The sequence below is a fragment of the Callospermophilus lateralis genome (genome assembly GCF_048772815.1).
Source record: "Callospermophilus lateralis isolate mCalLat2 chromosome 11 unlocalized genomic scaffold, mCalLat2.hap1 SUPER_11_unloc_2, whole genome shotgun sequence".
Taxonomy (NCBI): Eukaryota; Metazoa; Chordata; class Mammalia; order Rodentia; family Sciuridae; genus Callospermophilus; species Callospermophilus lateralis.
This window is the reverse complement of record NW_027510154.1, coordinates 312,286-333,518: the sequence shown is the minus strand read 5'-3', so window position 1 is coordinate 333,518 and position 21,233 is coordinate 312,286. Positions and strand designations below refer to the sequence as shown.

General features: G+C 32.9%; 1 protein-coding gene across 1 annotated transcript in view; it reads left to right on the top strand.

Moving 5' to 3' along the window:
- Window positions 1-21,233, top strand: part of LOC143639865 (roundabout homolog 2-like) — an 86,388-nt gene that overhangs the window by 21,631 nt on the left and 43,524 nt on the right. Inside the window, 5 exon segments of the mRNA XM_077107900.1 lie at window positions 929-1,054; window positions 6,255-6,538; window positions 6,940-7,065; window positions 11,722-11,878; window positions 20,834-21,094. Of these exon segments, the coding sequence (XP_076964015.1) occupies window positions 929-1,054; window positions 6,255-6,538; window positions 6,940-7,065; window positions 11,722-11,878; window positions 20,834-21,094 (954 nt within the window).

The following is a 21,233-nucleotide window of genomic DNA, read 5'->3' as shown; positions in this document are numbered from 1 at the left end:
TCTGGTAATAACTTCCAATCTCCCATTTAATCAATATTTTAGCAAAAAGAGATTAAGTCTAATGAGAACTAGTGGATGTAGCAAGGAAGCAGTTGAATCTTCTTATTGCAGTTCCCATAGAAACACATGTTTCTCTTAGGTATTATACCAGAAGGGGTCTATCAACAACAACAACAAAAAGGTACAATGATTATAGATGTTCTATTTCTTTGTAAATATGTTAATAACTTGGAAAGGAATCAAAATCCCATTTTAACATTAAAGAACGGAATTCTTTATTAAATATGATGTGAAGGAAATTTTCCTTGTAGACTATACTCACATGCTGGAGCAGATCACAGGTGTCTTTTATTGCCTTCAGAAAAACACTTAATAGCCCCCTGATATTTTTCCATTTAAAGAAATTGGAAATGTGCTATTGATGGAACAGTATAAGTACTGTTCATTAATTTCTTTCAAGTTCTTTGCCTCTAAATCAAACATGAAGGCTCACAATAAGGGTGACAGGCTAGAGAGGACAGATTCATGCTGGGACTGCAGTTACTGGGAGCAAAATAACCCAAAGTCCTAGAAATGGCTAATACCAAGAAGCCATTCTGAAAGATTGTTCCCTTGAGGTTTCAATTTATCATCAAACCTCGTGTGGGGTTACTACTATGGCCAATTCCCAGCAGTTTCAGGGCAGAAGTCTGATTTCTTGTGGAGTTTGACAGGATCCCAGGCAAAGAGACTTCTTCCACTGACAGGGTTGATCTATATATAGCCTTAATGAATTGCCAAAGTTCTTTAATTTTGAGAGCCTACACATTTTAATTCTAAATTCAATTAAAATCTTCTTAAATTCCTTAATCATTTCTAGTGCATGAGACAGGCATCAAAATCTTTCATTGAGCTCCATAGTCTGATTTCCTTTTCATTTCTGTTGTAGCCGCCCAGGCCTTCTAAATGCGGGTGATCCCAGCTATCCATGGCTTGATGATTCATGGCCAGCCACAACCTTGCCAGTGAACAACAGCAATAGTGGCCCAAATGAAATTGGAAATTTTGGGTGTGGAGGTAAGTTGTATTTTTCGAAATAATGTTGTTTTTAATTTTGTTTTTGATTCTGTTTTCATTTTCCAGATATTTTTAAGAGATGGAGAGTATTTCTTCCATAGTTAAAAGAATAAAGCACATATATTAATATTGCTGTATGTTTCCAAAATATTTTATTATAAAATTAGTGTGTCTATAATACCTTAAAAAATAAAGTAAAGAAGGTCATTATTAATGTGGAAGTATCCATAATACATTTTGTTTTTAGGAATATCAGTACAAGGTAACTAAAATCAGGGAATATACTGTTAATTAGTGTTTATGCTTTTGGAACAAATACTTCATTTTTCAAAATCTTATTAAACATGTATTTATTGAGTACCTCCTGTGTACCTGGCACTATGGCAGTCAGAAAGAATATAATATTGGTATAAATAGTGATCATCCTTTACCCCATTTTATTTCATGTGAGGAAGACAGTTAACTAGATGGGGTGGCATGTTCAGAGAGAACTTTCTATTCTACAATCATTAATTGCTATTCCAAAGCAAAGATAAAACAGTGCAAAGTGGCTGACACGATAAAACCTCCAAAATTTCACGCTAAACTCCCCTCCATAGGTTTTTCTAAAGAGACAGAGTTGTATCTAATATAAATAATGACTGCTTCCTCCCAAATGCACTTTTTCTTCTGGTCAGTTGGATAGGTTAGTTTAGATAAAGATGAGAGGAGTAGAGAATTCCCTGATTGGCTCAGCAATTATAAATAAGTTTTCTCCTGGTACAATACTATGCAGACAGTAAATGGACTTGAACTGCCTTATCAGTACCCTGATAAAAAAGGCTGAAATAAAGGCTGCTAGAAATAAGAGACTAGAAATAAGAGAGACATTGGGCTGGGGTTGTGGTTCAATGGTAGAGCTTTTGCCTAGCACATGTGAGGCCCTGGGTTCAAACCTAAAAATAACAAAATAATAAAGGTATTATTGTTGTCCATCTACAATGAAAAAAATTAAAAGACAAAATGACAGACATTCAACCTTTTTAAGAAATTAATAGGAGATTGTGGATGTAGCTTATTGGTAGAGGACTTCTCCAGCATGACCAGGGGCCTAAGTTGATTACCCAGCACTGAAAGGGAGGGTAGGTGAGGGGATAAGAAGGAAGGGAAAGACGGAACTTCCTAACGGTTGAGTTCAACGATGTTAGAAAGCACAAAGGGACAAGAAAGAAAAGATGTTCTAAGTCACATTAAGAGTTTAAAGTTTGTCCAGAGGGTAATCAGAAATTATTGGTGAATTTTTAAGAGGAGAATGCTGAGATGTAAACACTTTTAAATCATTCAGGCTTCTTCTGGGTGGAGAATGGAAAAAGTAGAAAACTGGAGTGAGGAGTTCGGAGATTCTTGTAAAGCAAAGCAAATTTAGATAGACACACTAGAAGATTTCCACACTTGGAGAATTAATTCGGAAGACCCAGGGCTGTGCTAAACTGTTCCAGTTCTACTAAAAGCTGCAGTGGATTTCACATGTATGACTATATAAGCATATACACTTAAAAAGAAGGGCTGGGCCTGTGGCTCAGTGGTAGAGTGCTCACCTAGTATGGGTGAGACATAGGGTTCCATCCTCAGCACTACATAAAAATCAATAAATAAAAATAAAGGCATTGTGTCCACCTACGACTAAAAAAAATTTTTAAAAAAATTGGAGTAATTATGGATCCTTGCATTTTCTCTTCAAGATGGATTAACAATGTATTTGCATATAAAGTAATACCTCAAATTATAAAGTTACTAAGTATTTCATAAGCCTGATTTCTATGAATATCATTTCAATTAACTCCTTTTCCTTCTTGAAAATAAAATATAAAGATAACCATCCCTACCTCGTAGGTGTGTAATAAGAATTAAATTGATGACAATATATAGTTTTCACACAGAGCTTAACTGCATAATCAACTCCCAAAGGTATCAGATTAAATGAGAAAATACAAAGAAAGCTGTAAGTTTCTTTGACTTCCTGCTTTCTCTCTGTATGCCTTTACTGTCGCCTGGGAAGTTTGTGTGTCTGAGTATTCCCAACCAAGGAAACAGATCATCTTTCCCCTAAAATGCAGACTGATTTTTGCCTAAAGGAATTCTGTTCCCAAAGTTTTTATCAGTCAATAATAACTTCCTATTTTACACTTTGTATTAGAACATCACAAGGTTCTATCTTTGTATCAAGAGATACATGCCTCAGATGGAGAAAACATTTTCTTTTTCTGTTGACTAGCAAGCTAAATTAACATCTAAAATATCTTAGTCCAATTTAACTGAAGGTAGAATGCAGGGTTTTTCTTCCATTTGTACCTTATTTTTATGGCATGAATATCAAGGCCAAGACAAAGTTTTTCCAGTTTCTACCCACTCTCTTTTCAATTTGATAGTCATTTAAACACTTGTGCCAGAAATACTGTAGGACATTTTTGTATATTTAAATTTATGTCTTTTGCACAATTATGAAATACATAAACATATTTACATGTTTAAAGTCAAGAGACTAGAGTTAAGCAAGATAATTTGAGAAGTGGATATAGAATGCACGTCTGGTAGATTTTTAATGCCTCTGCTATTTTATTTATACTGCTGTGTAGTCTGAAGTTGGGTTCATATGTATGATTTTATAACCACATTCACTTAGAAAAATAAGCATGGATACTGACATTTTCCCTTTACAAATAGAATACCAATATATGAATGTAATGAAAATCATATTTTGAAAAATGAAAAAATTAATTATTTCATAATTTTGCATTTTACCAATGCAAACTATGAGAAATGCATTTAAACATTCCATCAGCAAGTGCTTACTCTCATAACAGTAGGTGAGGAATTATGGTAATGAAAGCATAAATCCAATAGGCTCCTGTTCTCAAGTAACTTATGATGCCATGAGGAAGGCAGTCCTTCATACAAATAATTACATTGGGCAAAAATAAAATAAATCCATGAATACAAATAAAGCCAAGGTACTCAAAAGCTGCACCACTAATCCAAACTGGAGTCAAGGTTTCTCGAATTCATAGTTTTCCAAAACAAATGTTAACAAGTGCCAGTCAGACAGCATTAAGGTTGGCGGGGACAGCAAGAAATATTAAATGAAAAGTCCTTCCTAATGATGGCCGCACTTATTCAGAGCCAGCTTGTTGAATGGAGGGCTAGTCCAGAGTTCCAGAGTATTTCGTGTTATAAGATTCTCCTCCACATACAGATATTCATGTGTGATTCTCCAATGTTTCAGTGTTGGATATAATTTAATTTAGTTTTTGAAAATGTGGGAGTGATCAAATAATATTTGAAGACAATACATGCAGCCCAAAAATCAATATAGAAGCACTTAGGCTGGAAGGCTGACTATAATTTCATCTAGCAGAGAAAGAGAGATACTCTATTTCCAGAGCCATAACTTTAGTGTTTAATTGTTAGTAATATTATGTAGAATTATATTCTTGGACAATATTGTTCCATTTTTTAATTGTTTGAGCACAGAACCCTTTCAATAACATGTAACTGAAGGGACTCTGGAGAACCTTAAGTTCAAGATATGAGAAACTGAGGTCCACGTAGGAGAAACATTTCTATTCAATTAATATTCAAATATTCAGCAGTGAGAGATAGGTGGAGAGAGCCCAAAAATTTATGCAAAAAAAAAAAAGATCTGGTGGGGGTTTTTTGCCAATTTTTGATATAGTCTTAAATATTCAAGGTTCTGAGAATTAAAAAAAAAATGATACTAATACTTGAGAATGAACAATGCTTCTTAAAATCAGATTCTATAATTATTAATCACAAATAAATAATGACAGAAAAACAATTTTGATATTCTGAAATCCAAAAACAATTTCTTGCTTATGCAACCTAGCATAATTTAAAATGTGAATATGTGTAACAGTCTCACTGAGATGCCTTTAAAATCTTTACTTAAATAAACATCCACATATTTGTAAAACAGGTTGGTATTCCAGACTTTCAAAACTTCAGAAAGAGTGAAATTGCACACTGTACACAATATATTATAAATTTCTTGTCACTGTTGTTAATGAAGATTTTTTTTTAGTATTTATAAAATTCCAAAGAAAAGCTAATACTTCTGTAAGCACTTTTATTTCAAGTACTATGGGCATTATCAAATCTAAAAGTTTTAAAGACAGTTGAAATGTCTTATAATGAAGAGATCAAGTGGTTTCATGACCTCAAGTCCTATGAAGTGATATTTTCAGAACATACATTATTCAGGACTGCACTATAATTAGATTTATCTTAACTGTACATGATTAATACTAGAGTTAGTGATTTCTCTTTTAGATTCACTTAGTGTCTTTCTTCTGAAAAGGGAAAAGAGCTCAGGAGCGAGGTGGCAGATCTGAATTATAAAGCATCCTGTAAAGATAATTCAGCATACCAAAATGATAAATGGACCGATTGATATTCAGTGTTGTTCCTGAAGTTTAATTTTACTCTTGCTGTATTACAACGTGAAACTGTAATTCTCCACTTCTAAGTGTTGATAGCATAAATTAAACTCACTGATCACTAATGTTGCTTTTTCTATAGTTAAATCCTGCTATATTATGGAAATGACTTATTCATGAAAATTTTCCTTTGTTATGCAAGAAAAAAAGAACACATTTTCTACCATCAGTTCTCCATTTCTGCAGTTATAAAATCAGATCACATAAATGTCAAGTAAAAACTTCAGAAAAATGGATTTCAAAATCAGGGTCGTATAATTTTGGAAATTTTTGCAACTATTTAGCAGCCATATTCCATATCTTTGGGGATGAAGTGGAAAGAGCTGTTTTCAGGCACAATTTGTAGATTCCCTCTGTTCATTGCTGCTGTATCTTGCTACCACTTTCCTTGATTCTAAAACATAGTGAACAACTGAAAGCATGTTTCAGTAGTGAAATATCCCAAATTTTTCATTCCTGGTTAGAGGAAATGGGGGAAGGGATGTGTTAAGCAGTGAGTCGTGAAAGACGAGCAGTAGGCCTGCCTGTCACTGAGGTTGATAGCTTGGCGATGGTTGTATATCATCTACCCTTCATTGGTTCATGAAGCCCATCTCAGCTGAAATGCAAACGTGTGGCATGACACATTTATTTTTCATCTTCAATTCTCATAGTTTTGGGCTTCCTGTGTGTCATTAAATTGTTTCATTTCCCTATGTTCATCACGGATTTGCTGCCACCAGTTCCAGGCCAAGGGGATAAAACAGCAAAGATGCTCTCATATGGAGCCATTTATAGCAGCATTGACTTCACTACCAAAACCACTTACAACAGTTCCAGCCAAATAACACAGGCTACCCCATATGCCACGACACAGATCTTGCATTCCAATAGCATCCATGAATTGGCTGTCGATCTGCCTGATCCACAGTGGAAAAGCTCAATTCAGCAAAAAACACATCTGATGGGATTTGGTTATTCTCTGCCTGAACAGAACAAAGGTAACAATGGTGAGTCACATTCTTCTGTCCTGAGAAGTTAACTTCATGTCATTTGTGCATGAGATAGAAATTAGTATTTGTTGTTCAATTCAGTGATGCATTACCAGGTTCACTACCTAAACTAAAAAAACATACTGGCATGTATTCAGTACCTTGAACAATTCCTACCACCACCGCCACTGCCTCCACCGCCGCTACCACACACCAACACCAATCGGGTTCATCCATTCAGCTGTTTTTCAATATAGTGATCAGCAATCCATCTGTACTTCCATTAGGACAGGCTAGAGGAGTCATTCCTCCACTCTCCCATGACATCCGCTTCTGAGTTGCTAACTGCATGTTCTGCATGGGCTTGTGCTGTGAACTAATCACATGATGCCACTATGACCTCTGACTTTAACCCTTAGCCTTACTTTACATCCCTGACTACCGATTGGCTGAGGGATTGTCTAATAGAATGCCACACAACCAGTCACAGGATTTCAGCACCACCAGCTCTCACAACAGCTCAGAAAGGAGTGGCAGTCTCTCAGGTTGGTCTCATCACAGTAAGGAGAAATATTTGTTTGTCACCAGCATATGACCTGTGTTCCCTAACAACTGATGAGGAAATATTGAATCGCAAGCCACTGTCAGGCATTTATCTTTCAAATGACAATAACATTTGATCCTGGTGAAATTATGCCTTGGTGGGGGTGGGCAATAAAAATCATTGTCATCACTTACGTACTAACTGCACAATAATGTATTGAAAGAAAAATAGTGCCATTTTACTAATTACTATTCCTTAAAGAGCAGATGAGTTCATTCCATCTTGAACCAAATATATGAGTCCAAAGAACTTTATAATAAAAAGATCATGCATGAAAGTTAACTCCAGGTCATTGATATCAAAAGATAAATTCAACTGAAATGAAAATAATCTCAGAGATGATTTCATATCGGGATGCCAATGATATAACTTCCTATTTTAGGACAACCTCTCAAATATTATGTAATAGTTATCAATTCAATGATTACTATGCTAAATATGAATGTTAATATGTGAAATTATTAATTTTTACTTCAAAAAATACAATATTTGATAACAATAACTATTTTATGCTGTCACTTTTAATATATATTTGAGAAATATCAGCTAAACCAACAAGTGTAAGGAAAAACGCATTTCATTGGATAGAAATATATTCCTATCCTAATGAGTTATCCTCCCTTTGTATGTGAGGATATTGTATTAACGACATTGTAAATTCCACCTATTTACATCACATGCCTTTTTCTGCCTACTTCTGACTGGTTCCTGACTCCACTTACTTAATATGCTTAATTATATGCTAATTGTTTTTATGGAGTTTCTGTTTGGTTTTTTAAAATTACATATTAATAATAAAGGATTATAGTGTACTATGATACTGTGCAGTCTCCAAGGCATCAAGACTATGAAGAGTTAACTTTTTCTTATCATTAGTGTTACATTTACTAAATTACTTTTCCTCAGGAGATGGAACCTTCTCAGAATGAAAATGTTAATGCTCTCTCTTCCCTCCAAAATGAGTCATTTGCTCTTCTTGCCTATTGGTAGGATTAGGTACATTATAGAATTCAGAAAATTTTAAACATCTGTTATGAATTTAAACTGGCTTAATAATATAAGGGAATGTTTTGAATGACCTTCTATGTCATTTATGCGGGCATTTATTTATAATTAGTCCCACAATTTTTCTGAATAATTAAAAAGTAATTTTGTTGGATATTCCTTTTTATTTCATTAAATATATGTAAAGATCAAGCAATATATGAAAATAAATCTCCATATTGCAAGCCATGGACTCCATAAGACCTGTAAATCTTTCATTAAATGTTCTGTATAGATTGATTTTCACCAAATTTAAAAGTTATCTTTTGAGTAATTGAAAGCAGAACAGGATTCACAATGGTGCTTGCTGCTGTTTGAATCCATTAATCTCTTGAGTGACATTTACATATATCCAGGAATTATATTAACTACTTCATCTACATTTGAATACAGGATTACTTGAATTGGTGATAGAAAGCATTTTTTAGTAGGTAAGAGTGAGGTGATTATTCCTTTTACAGTTTAGTCTAATTGAGTTTAATGTTACACTTTTGTTTAATTCTTTTTATTTATAGCTATGTTTCCTAGGGGCCAAATCTAAGAATTAACTGCCCCGTGGCTAGCTAATCATATATTATGGGATTTTTTAAATCTGTGCACATTGGTGTAACCAATTTAAAATAATCACAGTGACAAAGAAAATTGGGCATTTCTGAATTATTTGAGTGAACTTCTTACCCTCTTTGAAACACTTTTATAATGCATTCAATATGTAAGTTCTGAGTACTTCTTGTTAAATATCCAACCAGTAAAAACTATACAATAAAACTCAGATGTTTTAAAATAGTATTTTAAATCATAGTTGTATGTGTATATAATATAAAATATTGGTAACAATAGCTAAATCTTTTAATATTTTTTTTAAAATAGACCATATGTTTAATTTTAAAATGAATTGCTTTTATGATTTATTTTTTTTACAGAGAAGTCATTTTTTAAGCTTTAACTACCCAACTATTTACATTTTTATTTTAAGAGAAAAGGGTCAAATATGTTTACAAGGCATCAATATCTGCTTCGTTAAAACATAATTTAGGTACTCTGGCCTTCAGATGATACAGGGTTCAAGGTGAAGCAGCAGACTGTGGCTTGCTTCTCTAAAGATTCAGATCTCAAGAGATTTTAACAGTTGTCAGTTATATGAAGCTCACCTCCATCTCAAAGTGTTGTTAAGACGTCCTAAGATGCATGTGTTGATGAATAATAGTCCTACCCAGACTGATCAAATGAAAGAACAGATATTTCTCCAGAACAGGGGAAAAATAAGTGTTGGTTGTAAAGTACACAGTAATTCTCTCTGTGCTTCAGCTATTTCCAGAACACATTTAAAAGCCTGTTGTTGTTTGGAAGCATAATAATGAGTAGCTTTCTTGAACCTGAGCAAGGGCTTCAACAATGAGGTTCAGTGCTCTAGAAATATTTTCAAGTTAAGCTGCTCAGTAGTAAATCTGATTGTTCTCTTGCTATGTGAAAGTGAATCACATAACATTCAGAGCCTTAGTGTCATCATCTAGAATACGGAGGTGTAGGAACTTCTTTCTTAGGCACTTTGTTCAGGTGAGATTCAAATGACATTTCTAAAATGCTGGAGAATGTGATTAGGATTGTGCATACATAAAGTTGAAAGGGAGTGATCAGGAAGAACAAATAGCTCAAGCATTCTTCTCTCAATCATTGAAATATAGTTCTGATACTGTAAAAAGGAAATAGACCTTAGTGATTGGTGGGTTAAGGAAATGAGGAATTGAGGTTCATTTACCTTAAAAACAAAAATTACATACTTATAACCGAGCAAGCATATTATTATTTTTATTCTGAATATGAGGCCTTTTCTGACAAGTAAGACTTCAGAAAACAAGTGAAACTGGTTTTGCTATGAGGAAGAGAAGACAGGAGAAAGCAATTATGATTGGCATTTATTGAGTTTTTCTGTGCATCTGAGCACTTCCTATACAATATCTCTTATAATCCTCATGACAACTCAAGGAAGTAGTAACTTTTGCATGCCTATAATCCCAACAACTCAGGAGGATCACAAATTTTGAGGCCAGCCTCAGCAACTTACCAAGGCCTTACACAACTTAGCAAGATCTTGTCACAAAATAAAAACTAAAAGGGCTGGGGATGTGGCTCAATGGTAAAACATTCCTGGGTCCAATCCCAAGTACCAAAGAAAAAAAAGTGGAATAAGTTCATATTTCTTTTACATGTATGTAAGTTAAGGCAATACCTTTTGAGTGAGGAGTTAAATTTCAAACTCAGAAACCAAACTCTTACTCACTAAACATAGGACACTTTCTTACCCTCCTCTTAATATCTTTTGTCCTGTCAAAGAATAGAAGTGAGAGGAAAGCTGAAAGCACTTTTTTTGTAGGGATCTTCTTTTAAATATTTATTTATGTATCCTATGTGGAAAATGTACACAACTCAATTATTGGCTGTAGTGTCTAGTTTAAGAGTTTTATCACTTTCTGGCACTCAAATACATTATTACCAAATTGCATAATCTGACTCAGCAGTTGTAGAAGAAAAAGGATGGATTGACTTCTTAGTGAGATCTAAATGGCTAGATAGCCCTGCTACAAATATCCTATGCTTAAAATTTAGCTTTAAGTTGAGGTGGAATTATTGGAAGTTACTGAGTCACCCCTGAAAGGTCATTTTCATTTTGCTCATGAAGTATTCAGTCTGCATCCAACTGAGGTCCATTTTTATGAAAAAGCTTTATTTACTTGATTTTAAAAAGTACAGCACTATGCAGATGATGAATTTTATTTTTATAGTTCATTAAGCATCATGTAATCTCAGATATGGCTCATACACTCTTCATTTATGTTCTGCTAATATTTGTGCATGAATTCATTCATGTAACAAATAGTACTGAAACTGATCACTATATTATCATTAATTTTCCCTCCTTTTTGGAATTTACAAAATGTGATAGTTAAAACATCTGGGAAATATTCTCACTATATGCAAAAGTAATTGTGCCATTTATTAGTCAAAAAGTCTATGAAATGTATCATTGTGAGAGGTTTATAGGTATTCTCCAGATTATACTTGATTGATTTTTATCAGTGACTTTTGAGAGAAAAATGTTACTCTCCTGGATTAATTAAATTGAGCAAATTCTAATGGAAAAGTTAAGCCTGTATCCTTAGACACTGTATTTTCCACTGAGAGAGATTATTCAAAAGAGCATTTTAAACGCACTAAAATCTGACATTTAAAAGAATTTGTTATGGACCATTATTTCCTCTAACAGTGAAAACGTGGAGGCAGCAGACATGAATAAATCAATAAATGTTCTTTTGATACAGCAGCCATGTTTTTGGTTTATTCAGCTCTGCAGTTAATGCAATGGGAAAGAAACAATATCATTTTGAGTGATTTATAAAAATGTGTTTCTGATTATATAATTTCATTGTTTATAGCTTTTACCATCTCTAACATAGCGATTCTGGTATTTTGAAAACAAATACATCTTTCCACCTGATATTGCCTGTTCGTTCTGATATTCACCATCTCTAAATAAATGCATTATTATTTCCAGGTGGGAAAGGTGGAAAAAAGAGGAAATATAAAAACTCCTCTAAACCACAGAAAAACAATGGATCAACCTGGGCCAATGTCCCTCTACCTCCTCCCCCAGTTCAACCCCTTCCTGGCATAGAGCTGGAACACTATGGAGTGGAACAGCAAGAGAATGGGTAAATGGTATTTTATATACCAACAAAATGGCCCAGCTTGCATTCCACTCTCTATTGTTCTCTTTTGCCCTGAGTTCTTGTTCTTTCTTAGCTCCCCTCCCACCCTGTTCATTACATTTTCCCTCTTTCCTGTTTGCACTGTCCGTGTATTTTTAGCTGATAAACACAAAACAGCACATATTGAGGACTGTGAATCCTTGGCCTTCAAGTGCGTCAGATTGTCTGCAATCATGATAATGCAGCCTACATTTATAATATTGCTTGTTAGTTTGAAAGCAAGTACCCACAGCTCTTTGAACTAAAGAGCCACTCCTGAGAAGGGCTGAAAGGAAATTAAAATAATCTTCCTCATCATCCCTTGCAGTTCTCTAATGACTTGATGTCTGGCCATAACAGGGCACCACGGTAGAGCGCCATCACAATGGGATAATTGTAGGGACCTGGGAAGTGGGTAGAACTTTAATCATCAGCTCTGATGGGAATTTGGGGGCAGGGACAATAAAAGAGGTTCAAGCCAATGCACACTCTGTAACAAAACCTTTTTAAGTTAGAAAATTTCCTTTGAGGACCTTTAAATGTGATCAGTTTTCTGATTCTTTCTTTTGAAACATCTACCAAGAGTTAGTGTCCTCTGTAAGCTTAAGTGTTAATTGATTTTGAACACAGACACAGATAATTTTTTATTTGAAAGAAAAAAAACAGGTCAAAAGAATATATTCTCTTTTTCTGTATGAATAAATCCTATGTCTTCCTTATAATTCCTAGGTCACTGTTTATTTTGACTAGACCTTTATGTAACCTAAAATAGAGAATACAGACAGTTTTTCTTTGCATAAATTTTCTTTACTTAGAAATATATATATATATATATATATATATATATATATATATATATATATATATATCAGTTTATTTGAATGATAGATTTAAATCTTGTCTTGGTTCAAAAAAATATTATATGTATGTACTTATCATTTATTCTATCTGCTTTCTAAATCTTCTGAGGTTCCCAGAGTACTTTTCATAACTGTTTTCTATGTCATAGCTTTTGTTTTCTTTCAAAAATATTATTTTCATATATATATATATATAATATATATATATATATATATATATACACATCTGTATAGATATAACATGAATTATATATATAAATATATATACACACACACATAGTATGTATACATGTACACACATCACACACATACACACACACACACACACACACACACACACACACACACTCATCACATATTTTTTGTATGTTTTTTTCTCCCTCCAAAGGACTTTATTTATTTCTCTGGGATTATAGTGCCCATATATGTTCATATTATTATCATTTATATATTTTAGAAATATATTGACCTATGAAATAGGCAGCTAAGGGTACATGCTTTCTTTCCGTAACTTAAAAAAATTAAATTTTTTATATGAAATTAATTTACCTCAAGGTATAAATGTGTTAGTCTCACATGAATTGTGAGCAAAGAAATAGCAGACCTATAAGGGCTGAAGGTGTAGCTCAGTGTTGGAGCTCTTGCTTAGCCTGTGTGAGGCCCTGGGTTCAATCCCCAGCACTGCAAAAGAAAAGGAAGAGCAAAGATACATATTCCATAAGAAAAGATTATCACACAGAATTTTACAGTCTGCATTTTTAACAGAATCATCACAAAATGAGGGAATGAAATTTAAAAGATGAATATGAAGAGAAAGCAATGCTATTAAAACTTTATAAGCATAAAATTGAAAACACAAATCACACAAAAATTATGGGTAATTTGGAATTCTTTCTATTTTCTTTTTTTGTTGAGTCTACTTGAAATATATGTACAATATAATAAGGCCAGTTACTCATTAAAATAAAATTAATTCCATCAAAGTGAGTACTAAACTTATCACTTGATTTGTTTTATCTAGCAGTAGAATTGGAAATACTAATTTGATAATGAAATAACATATGCTATTGCAGACTTTTATCTTTTGACAAAATCATTTTCAGAATATCAAGATATAAAGCAAAAACTTATTTCTTAAGGGGATTTTAATTTGTTTAAATATTCATCCAAAATATATGATATTAAAAAATCCCTTTTTAAAGATTTCTATAATATCAACTTGATTTTTTAAATAGGTAAATTATATTTGTTGACCATATACATGTATATGTATATATCTACATGCATGTGTATATGTATTCATATGTATATTTGAAGTCTATTTAGGATGTATTTTAGTCCTTATTTACCTTTGAATTTTTATCACTTTACCTAGTATTTGCTGAAAAAAAGTCATTCTTGCTCAAAGTAATGGTTAGGTCTTAAACAGTTAATAATACTAACCACAGAATTAGATTTACTTCTATTTTAGGTGTTTTTTTTCAAAGAATATTGTAGGTTTTATTTCAATTGTTTGTGATGAAAACATATTTAAAGTCAATGCAAAAAGAACAAATTAAACTTACTAAGCTGAGGCTGATATTGTTCCTTTGCATACAATCTTTACATTTTGGTGTTTTCTAATGTGCAAACCTCACACTACCAAAAAGGAAATATTATTAGACTCAGGTTGTAGTCTGCTATTCATGAAATTAACGTTGACTATTTCACAGATGAGAACTTCTATAGAATCTTTTTATATTTTAGTGTGAAAACTTCATAATTTAGGCTTGAGGTTTTCTTCATATTCAAAGTAGAGAAACTTTAGAATTAATTTTTTGCTTTTGATAATTTTTACTTCTATCCATGAAGGATTCTGCAGTTATACTACTTACAGAGATATAGAGATTATGACACTTTTATTTCTAACATCCTAATAGATAATTTAATCCACAAATATTTCTATCAAGTATAATAAGTGCTAAGCATTGTACTTGGAAGAGACATAGGAGACACAAGATAAATGTACAATTACTAGGGAAAACTGACCTGTGACCCAGAGGGGAAGATAGAAAGCACATTCTAGATAGTAACCCCCTTCACAACACTTATCCATCTCCATCTCTCTGTCTCTCTGTCTCTGTCTTTTTCTCTCTGACACACACGATTTTGTACAATGAGCTCTTGGGGAATTTTGTATACAAAATAATAATTTGTCTACCCCAAGGAATAATCATAGATGCCAGGTAAGCAGGTAAGTCTTCAAAAAGCTGATAGCTGGAGAATATTGCCGTGAATCTTGAATCATTTCTTCATAAAGAACATTGCCAAGTTGGGTGGTTGTTAGATGCCAGATATAGAGCAAAAAGTAAGGACAAAGGAGAACAAGAAATAAGTCTCTGATCTAATGGATCTTATGTACTAGAAATAGGTCATTAATCAATAGCTGCATTGAAACAATACTAAGGTCACTATTTGAACAAATGGAAAGAAATTTCTGTGGGGAAAGAAAAAATTAAAATTAATACTATGTGTGATGAGAAAATGAGAGTAGAAATAGCTCCATTGGTCTTCCTTTGGAAACCCTGCCCTATTCTAGTTAGAGGTATCTGCTTTTCTCTTAGTTGCCCCTATTCAGTACCACCCGCTTCCATGCCCTACCCTCAGCACTTTATTTTAATTACTTGTCTGCATCCTTCAGCAATTGGTGGCTTCTGTATGTGGTTTTATGAGCTTTAACCTACATTTTGTATGACAACATCTGACATGGAGTCTTAGTTTTCATCTTGAATCCTTAATGCCATAGGAAAATTCTGATTTTTGAATACAGATGATGGATTGGAGAACATGATGCTGAAGGACATGAGATTGCAGGTGGATCACATACAAGATATCATAGCATATGATCTAGAAATCATATGATATAAAAATGCTAAGGCAGTAAAATAAGAGGATGAAAGTGGGTAGGTGCGAAAGGAGTAGATTTAGGCACAATTCCTAGCTGATAAAAACTGTGATCTGGAAAGTATAGTCTCTAGTTTTTGTTACAATTTTTAGTATAATTTCTAAGTGTTTAGAAATCAGCAATTTTCTTTCTAAGCATTTCTTGGACCAGTCTTTCCTTACAATACTAAATACCAAAAGTTATCAAAGCATTTTCCAAATAACAAAATATTTAATTGTTAATTCAATAATATGGTAACAATGCTAAATGTTCTCTCTCATCAATATGCATCTTCAGTTAGACAAAATAGTGTTAAAATGTATTAGTTCTTCACTATAAATATATACATTTTATTATAGTCATGATGCTAGGAAGCATTGAATAGTAATTAAGTATAAAACTGGTGCTTTGCTTTGTTATTGCAATTAGAGATTGGCAAGCTTTTGCTAGTGTTGAACTTCATTGTATTTTTTATTAGTAATTTGATATTTGTATTTGGCCTTTAACAAGTTAGTTCACATGCGGCATTGATTTGCCATCATCTTTATCATTATTCATCAGTCAAGACATAACATGACGCCTCATATTTCACTGACAGAATGTCAAAAGAACAAGCACTTCCCTAGGAAATGTTGGCCAGAAGAACTATGGTTTGGCATTAGGAGAATTTTTATTCATTTTAATGTTACACAAGAAAAAGATGAAATTCTATCTCTCAAATAAGATGTGTATTATAAAATGTGAAGGAAACTATCAAAACAGATTTACATTTTTATAGACTTCATAGGCACATCTGTAGTCTTTTCATCCTTCCTTAGTAGCTGCATGAACTAAGCCTAAAATATATGTTCCTCTGGAATGGATCAAGACTTGACTATTTCAGAGTTGATGAACAATTCTTCGCCATTTTGATTTGCACTATATCCCAGATTCCTTTCCTCTATTCTTTCATATTTTTCTTCTTTGAATATTCTTTCCTTCTTTGTTTATTTATCTAATGTTGGTACAAATCACTTTGAATCCATGGACTGTTCCCAGCTTTGCTTATATACTGCATGTAGACTTATATACAGAGTTGGTATATTAAAGTTCTAGAGTAACTTTGAAAAAGGACATAGAAGAATTGGTGATAAAATGTATAGTATGTTTGTGAGATAGGTGATGAAATATGTTTTAGTCATTTAATACACAGTGCAATGCATTTACATAGTATTAAAAATAATGCTTTAATGGTTAGACACTTCTTTGCCTGATATTATTTGAATAATAAAAATGAATCTAATACAACTTACTACCATGTTTTTTTTTTTGTTACCTTAACACATGTGATGCATATACCATACACTTTTCCTTTCTCTTATGTTCATTTTGTGTTTTCATTCCATAGGTATATCTCTAGTAGATTATTGAAAGTAAGAACAGTTTACTATTTATGGACTACACAAATTTTAGGAGATAACTGGCTAATTTCATTTGAAAGATTAAGTATATAGTTTTTATTTAAAAGTATAATATATATGGGAATAAACCAATGTAAGAAAGTGCAATTATGACTTTCTGACACAAAAATAAATGTGCTCTTTTCTACTGAATTTTACAAAGTAAATGTAAATTTAATTGATGAACTACAATGGTAAACACATTCTATACTGAAAAAGGACAATTATTTTATGATTAGCTTTCTTGTATATTTTTTTGTTTGAGTTAATAATATGATATTTAAAGTTAAGTAAGAAAATAAACCTAAGCATTTTTATTAATTAATCAAATTGTGTGTTTTCATTTCAAATCAGTAAATATGCTTATAACCTACTATTTTTAAGGTATACTGTTAGGGGCAACAGAACAAGAACAGTTCCGTGTTATAACTCTAAGGTAGCTTAAATCCACTTGAGAAAAAGATACCATAAACATGTGAAAAGTAAATACAAAAATAATTTAAAGTGTTAAAAGAGTCCAACATTGGAAAGAACATTAGATGGTGCATAATCAATTTTCAAATAAATGTAGAAAAATATTGTCAGCACCAGTTAAGAAGAGTAGTTTAGCAATGCTAGTTGGCCTCATCAAGGAAATCTTTATAAAGATATGAGATTTCACCTATAGCTTGAGGATTTATCAGATTAAGATAGGTAAATTTGGAGGCATCCAGTTTATTTGAATAACTTGGATTCTATAAACAAACCTACCAGAAAAGTACGTAGACAAGAGGAGACAAACAAATTTAGTTTGAGCAGAAGATTCATGTTGAGAAACTATAAAACCTATCCTAAAGGTAGACTAAAGATTAAATATATTTAATAAACAGAATAGATAAGAGAAATAAAATTGGTAGACCATTCTCATATTTTCATAGAAAAAAAATGTAAGTGGTGCTCTGCTTCACCTGTGCCCATTTTTTTTCTTTCTTTGGAAGATATTGCCATTTAGGAAACTATCTGAATTGTTCCAAAACCATTTCCCTTCCACATATGTCACTTAAAATTTTCTCTTTTTAGTGATCACTGTAGCCTTGATCAACCCCAAAACAATATTAGGCCTTCCAAATCAATTCTATAGTACCCTGTATTTTTAATAATTTACTTAATATCAATCTACTGAATTGTATGCTATATGAAATAAAGTCAGGACCCTAACACATAACTGTTGGGAAAAAAGGATGATAAATTTGGGGTTACTTTAAAAAGAGATTTTAGTTTTATAGACCAGTTTTTGGTTCACAAGAAAATGAAGAAAAGCATAGTGATTTATCCCAACTTTCACATATGCATAATCTCCTATCATCTCTCAAGCTGGTGCAATTATTCTAGTTGATGAACTTGCATTGGCACATCATTATCTCCCAGAATGCATCATTTCCCACAGGGTTTACTTATCATGTGGTACATTTTGTGGTTTGGACAGATTCAGGTTGACATGTATCTACCATTATTGTATCATACAAAATATCTTCACTGTTCCAAAATCCACTTTGCTTTTTGCCCATCTCTCACTCCCCAGAGTCTGGCACTACTGATGTTTTTACTCTTTTCATGGTTTTGCCATTTCTAGAATGTTCTGGAATTGGAAATATACAATCTATACCCTTTGTATATTGACTTCTTTCACTTACCAAGGTGCATTTATGTTTTCTCCATGTCTTTTTATGACTTGAAGCCCAATTCTTTTAAACATTGAATAATATTCCATTGTCTGGATGTATCTGTTTATTTATTCAACTTCTGGGGATATCTTAGCTACTTCCAAATTTTGGCAATTATAAATAAAACTGCTATACATGTCCACATGCAGGTTTTTATGATATATTCAGTTTTTAACAAAATGATTAAAATGTTACTCAAGTGAAGATATTCAACTTACAGTGGATCTATATGAGTTACAGTTTTTTTTTATAAGGGAGATCAAGACTAGTTATGCATAGCTGTGATATGGATAGTTAATTCTAATTTTAGGTACTAAGCACTAGCAATGGAGAAGAGTATTAAATAGTTCTTGGACTTAAGGATCTCACAGAATAATAGGACAAAAGAGACAGAGACAAATAATCCCAATATAACATGGGTAGTTCCACAATGTAGGTATTATAAAATTCTAATCAGTTGTATATGGAAATGGTAGAGAAGGTTCCACAAAACTAACCACCTTTGAGGTGACCAGGAACCCACAGGCAGATAGATGATTTGAGAACAGTCATACGCAGACCCAGAGTTTAGGAAAAATTAGAAAATAGGCTGATGTTGGGGAAATAGTGAGAAACAGGGCTAAAATAACAGATTAATCCATTGGGGAAGGATCTTTTAAGCCAGCTAATGAGTTTTGACTTTTCTCATATTAGTTATGATCGTAAGTGTAGGTGTGATGTGAATTAACATCCTGTTGCCTGCATTAAAGATAGGGTGGAAAAGAAGAAAAGAGAATCAGAAAGCTACTGAACTATTTTATAGAAGGTGACTGATCAATAATTATGGAAGAGGAGATGTAGGAGGCAGATTCAGGAGATATTTAAGATGTTGAATTAAGAAAACAATTAAATCCTTTATTATTCTTATCTTATACTTAAAAATCTATAAAAAAGTATATTAGGACTTATTTGATTTCTGAAAACATTAGGGTTACAGAAAAAGTATAAGTAGAAATTCTGCTTATTTTGTACCACAACAAAAACATATTCCTGGTCATATTACGGTCATATTCCTGGACCATAATCCCGTTTCTAGATGTAATTTGAACATGAAATATAAGTATTTAAAATAATTGTATTTTGTGCACTTAAAATATGTCAATGAAGTTTATTTCATATTAAATATTTTACTACAATTAAACAATTTTTTAAAAAATATATATTTTGTAGGGCAAGGTTTTGAACTTCTGTTTTCTGGTTTGAATTTAACACTCAATGTAAGAAGAAGCATTTGATTTTACTGATAAAAATAAGGGAAATAAACTAATATTGAGTATAATTTGTGTCATGAAGTCTTATGACTGGAATATCAAATAGAAAGGTTGTCATAAGTCTAGAATAAAAGCAAATCAAGGGGCTGGGGATGTGGCTCAAGTGGTAGCGCCCCCGTCTGGCATGCGTGCGGCCCGGGTTCGATCCTCAGCACCACATACAAACAAAGATGTTGTGTCTGCCAAAAACTAAGAAATAAAATATTAAAATTCTCTCTCTCTCTCTCTCTCTCTCTCTCTCTCTCTCTCTCTCTCCTCACTCTCTCTTTAAAAAAAAGCAAATCAAGTTCTCTGATACTTCTTATATGGTCAGTCAGCTCTATTGATGTATTCTGCTGGTACATAAGAGAAGGAAGCAGTTAAGTCTACAAGCACTAAATTCATTAATTGTCTTTAATTAGCAATTTGGTGTTTCCACATGAGTAACTTTGTTGGGAAGTTATTGCTTTTTGTAACTGTGGGGTAACAATTAGCGAAAAAGATCTTTAAATAATAAATTGAGATACTGAGATAACAGTTGTAATTACAATTTCAAATTAGGTGATTTACTATAGTAGCATTGACAATGTGATCAGGATGAAGTAAACTGAGAGAACATTTTAGACACCGTGTGGTTGCTGTTTATTGTCAGTGTAGCCATTTTTGTTTGTCTATTAATGTGCATTTTTCCTCATCTAATTTCAGCTATGACAGTGATAGTTGGTGCCCACCATTACCAGTACAAACATACTTACACCAGGGTATGGAACATGAACTGGAAGAAGATGATGATCGGGTCCCAACTCCACCTGTTTGAGGCGTGGCTTCCTCTCCTGCTATCTCTTTTGGACAACAGTCTACTGCCACTCTTACTCCATCTCCACGGGTAGAGATGCAACCCATGCTGCAGGCTCACCTGGATGAACTGACAAGGGCATATCAGTTTGATATAGCAAAACAAACATGGTAAATATATTCACTGAGTCAAGGGATCCATGTTTTCTGCACATGGAAATGCCCTTTTATATAAATTCACAAGACATATTCATAAAACTATACACATGGGGACAAAATTTTGATTTTGTATACTCGTTAATCATTTAGA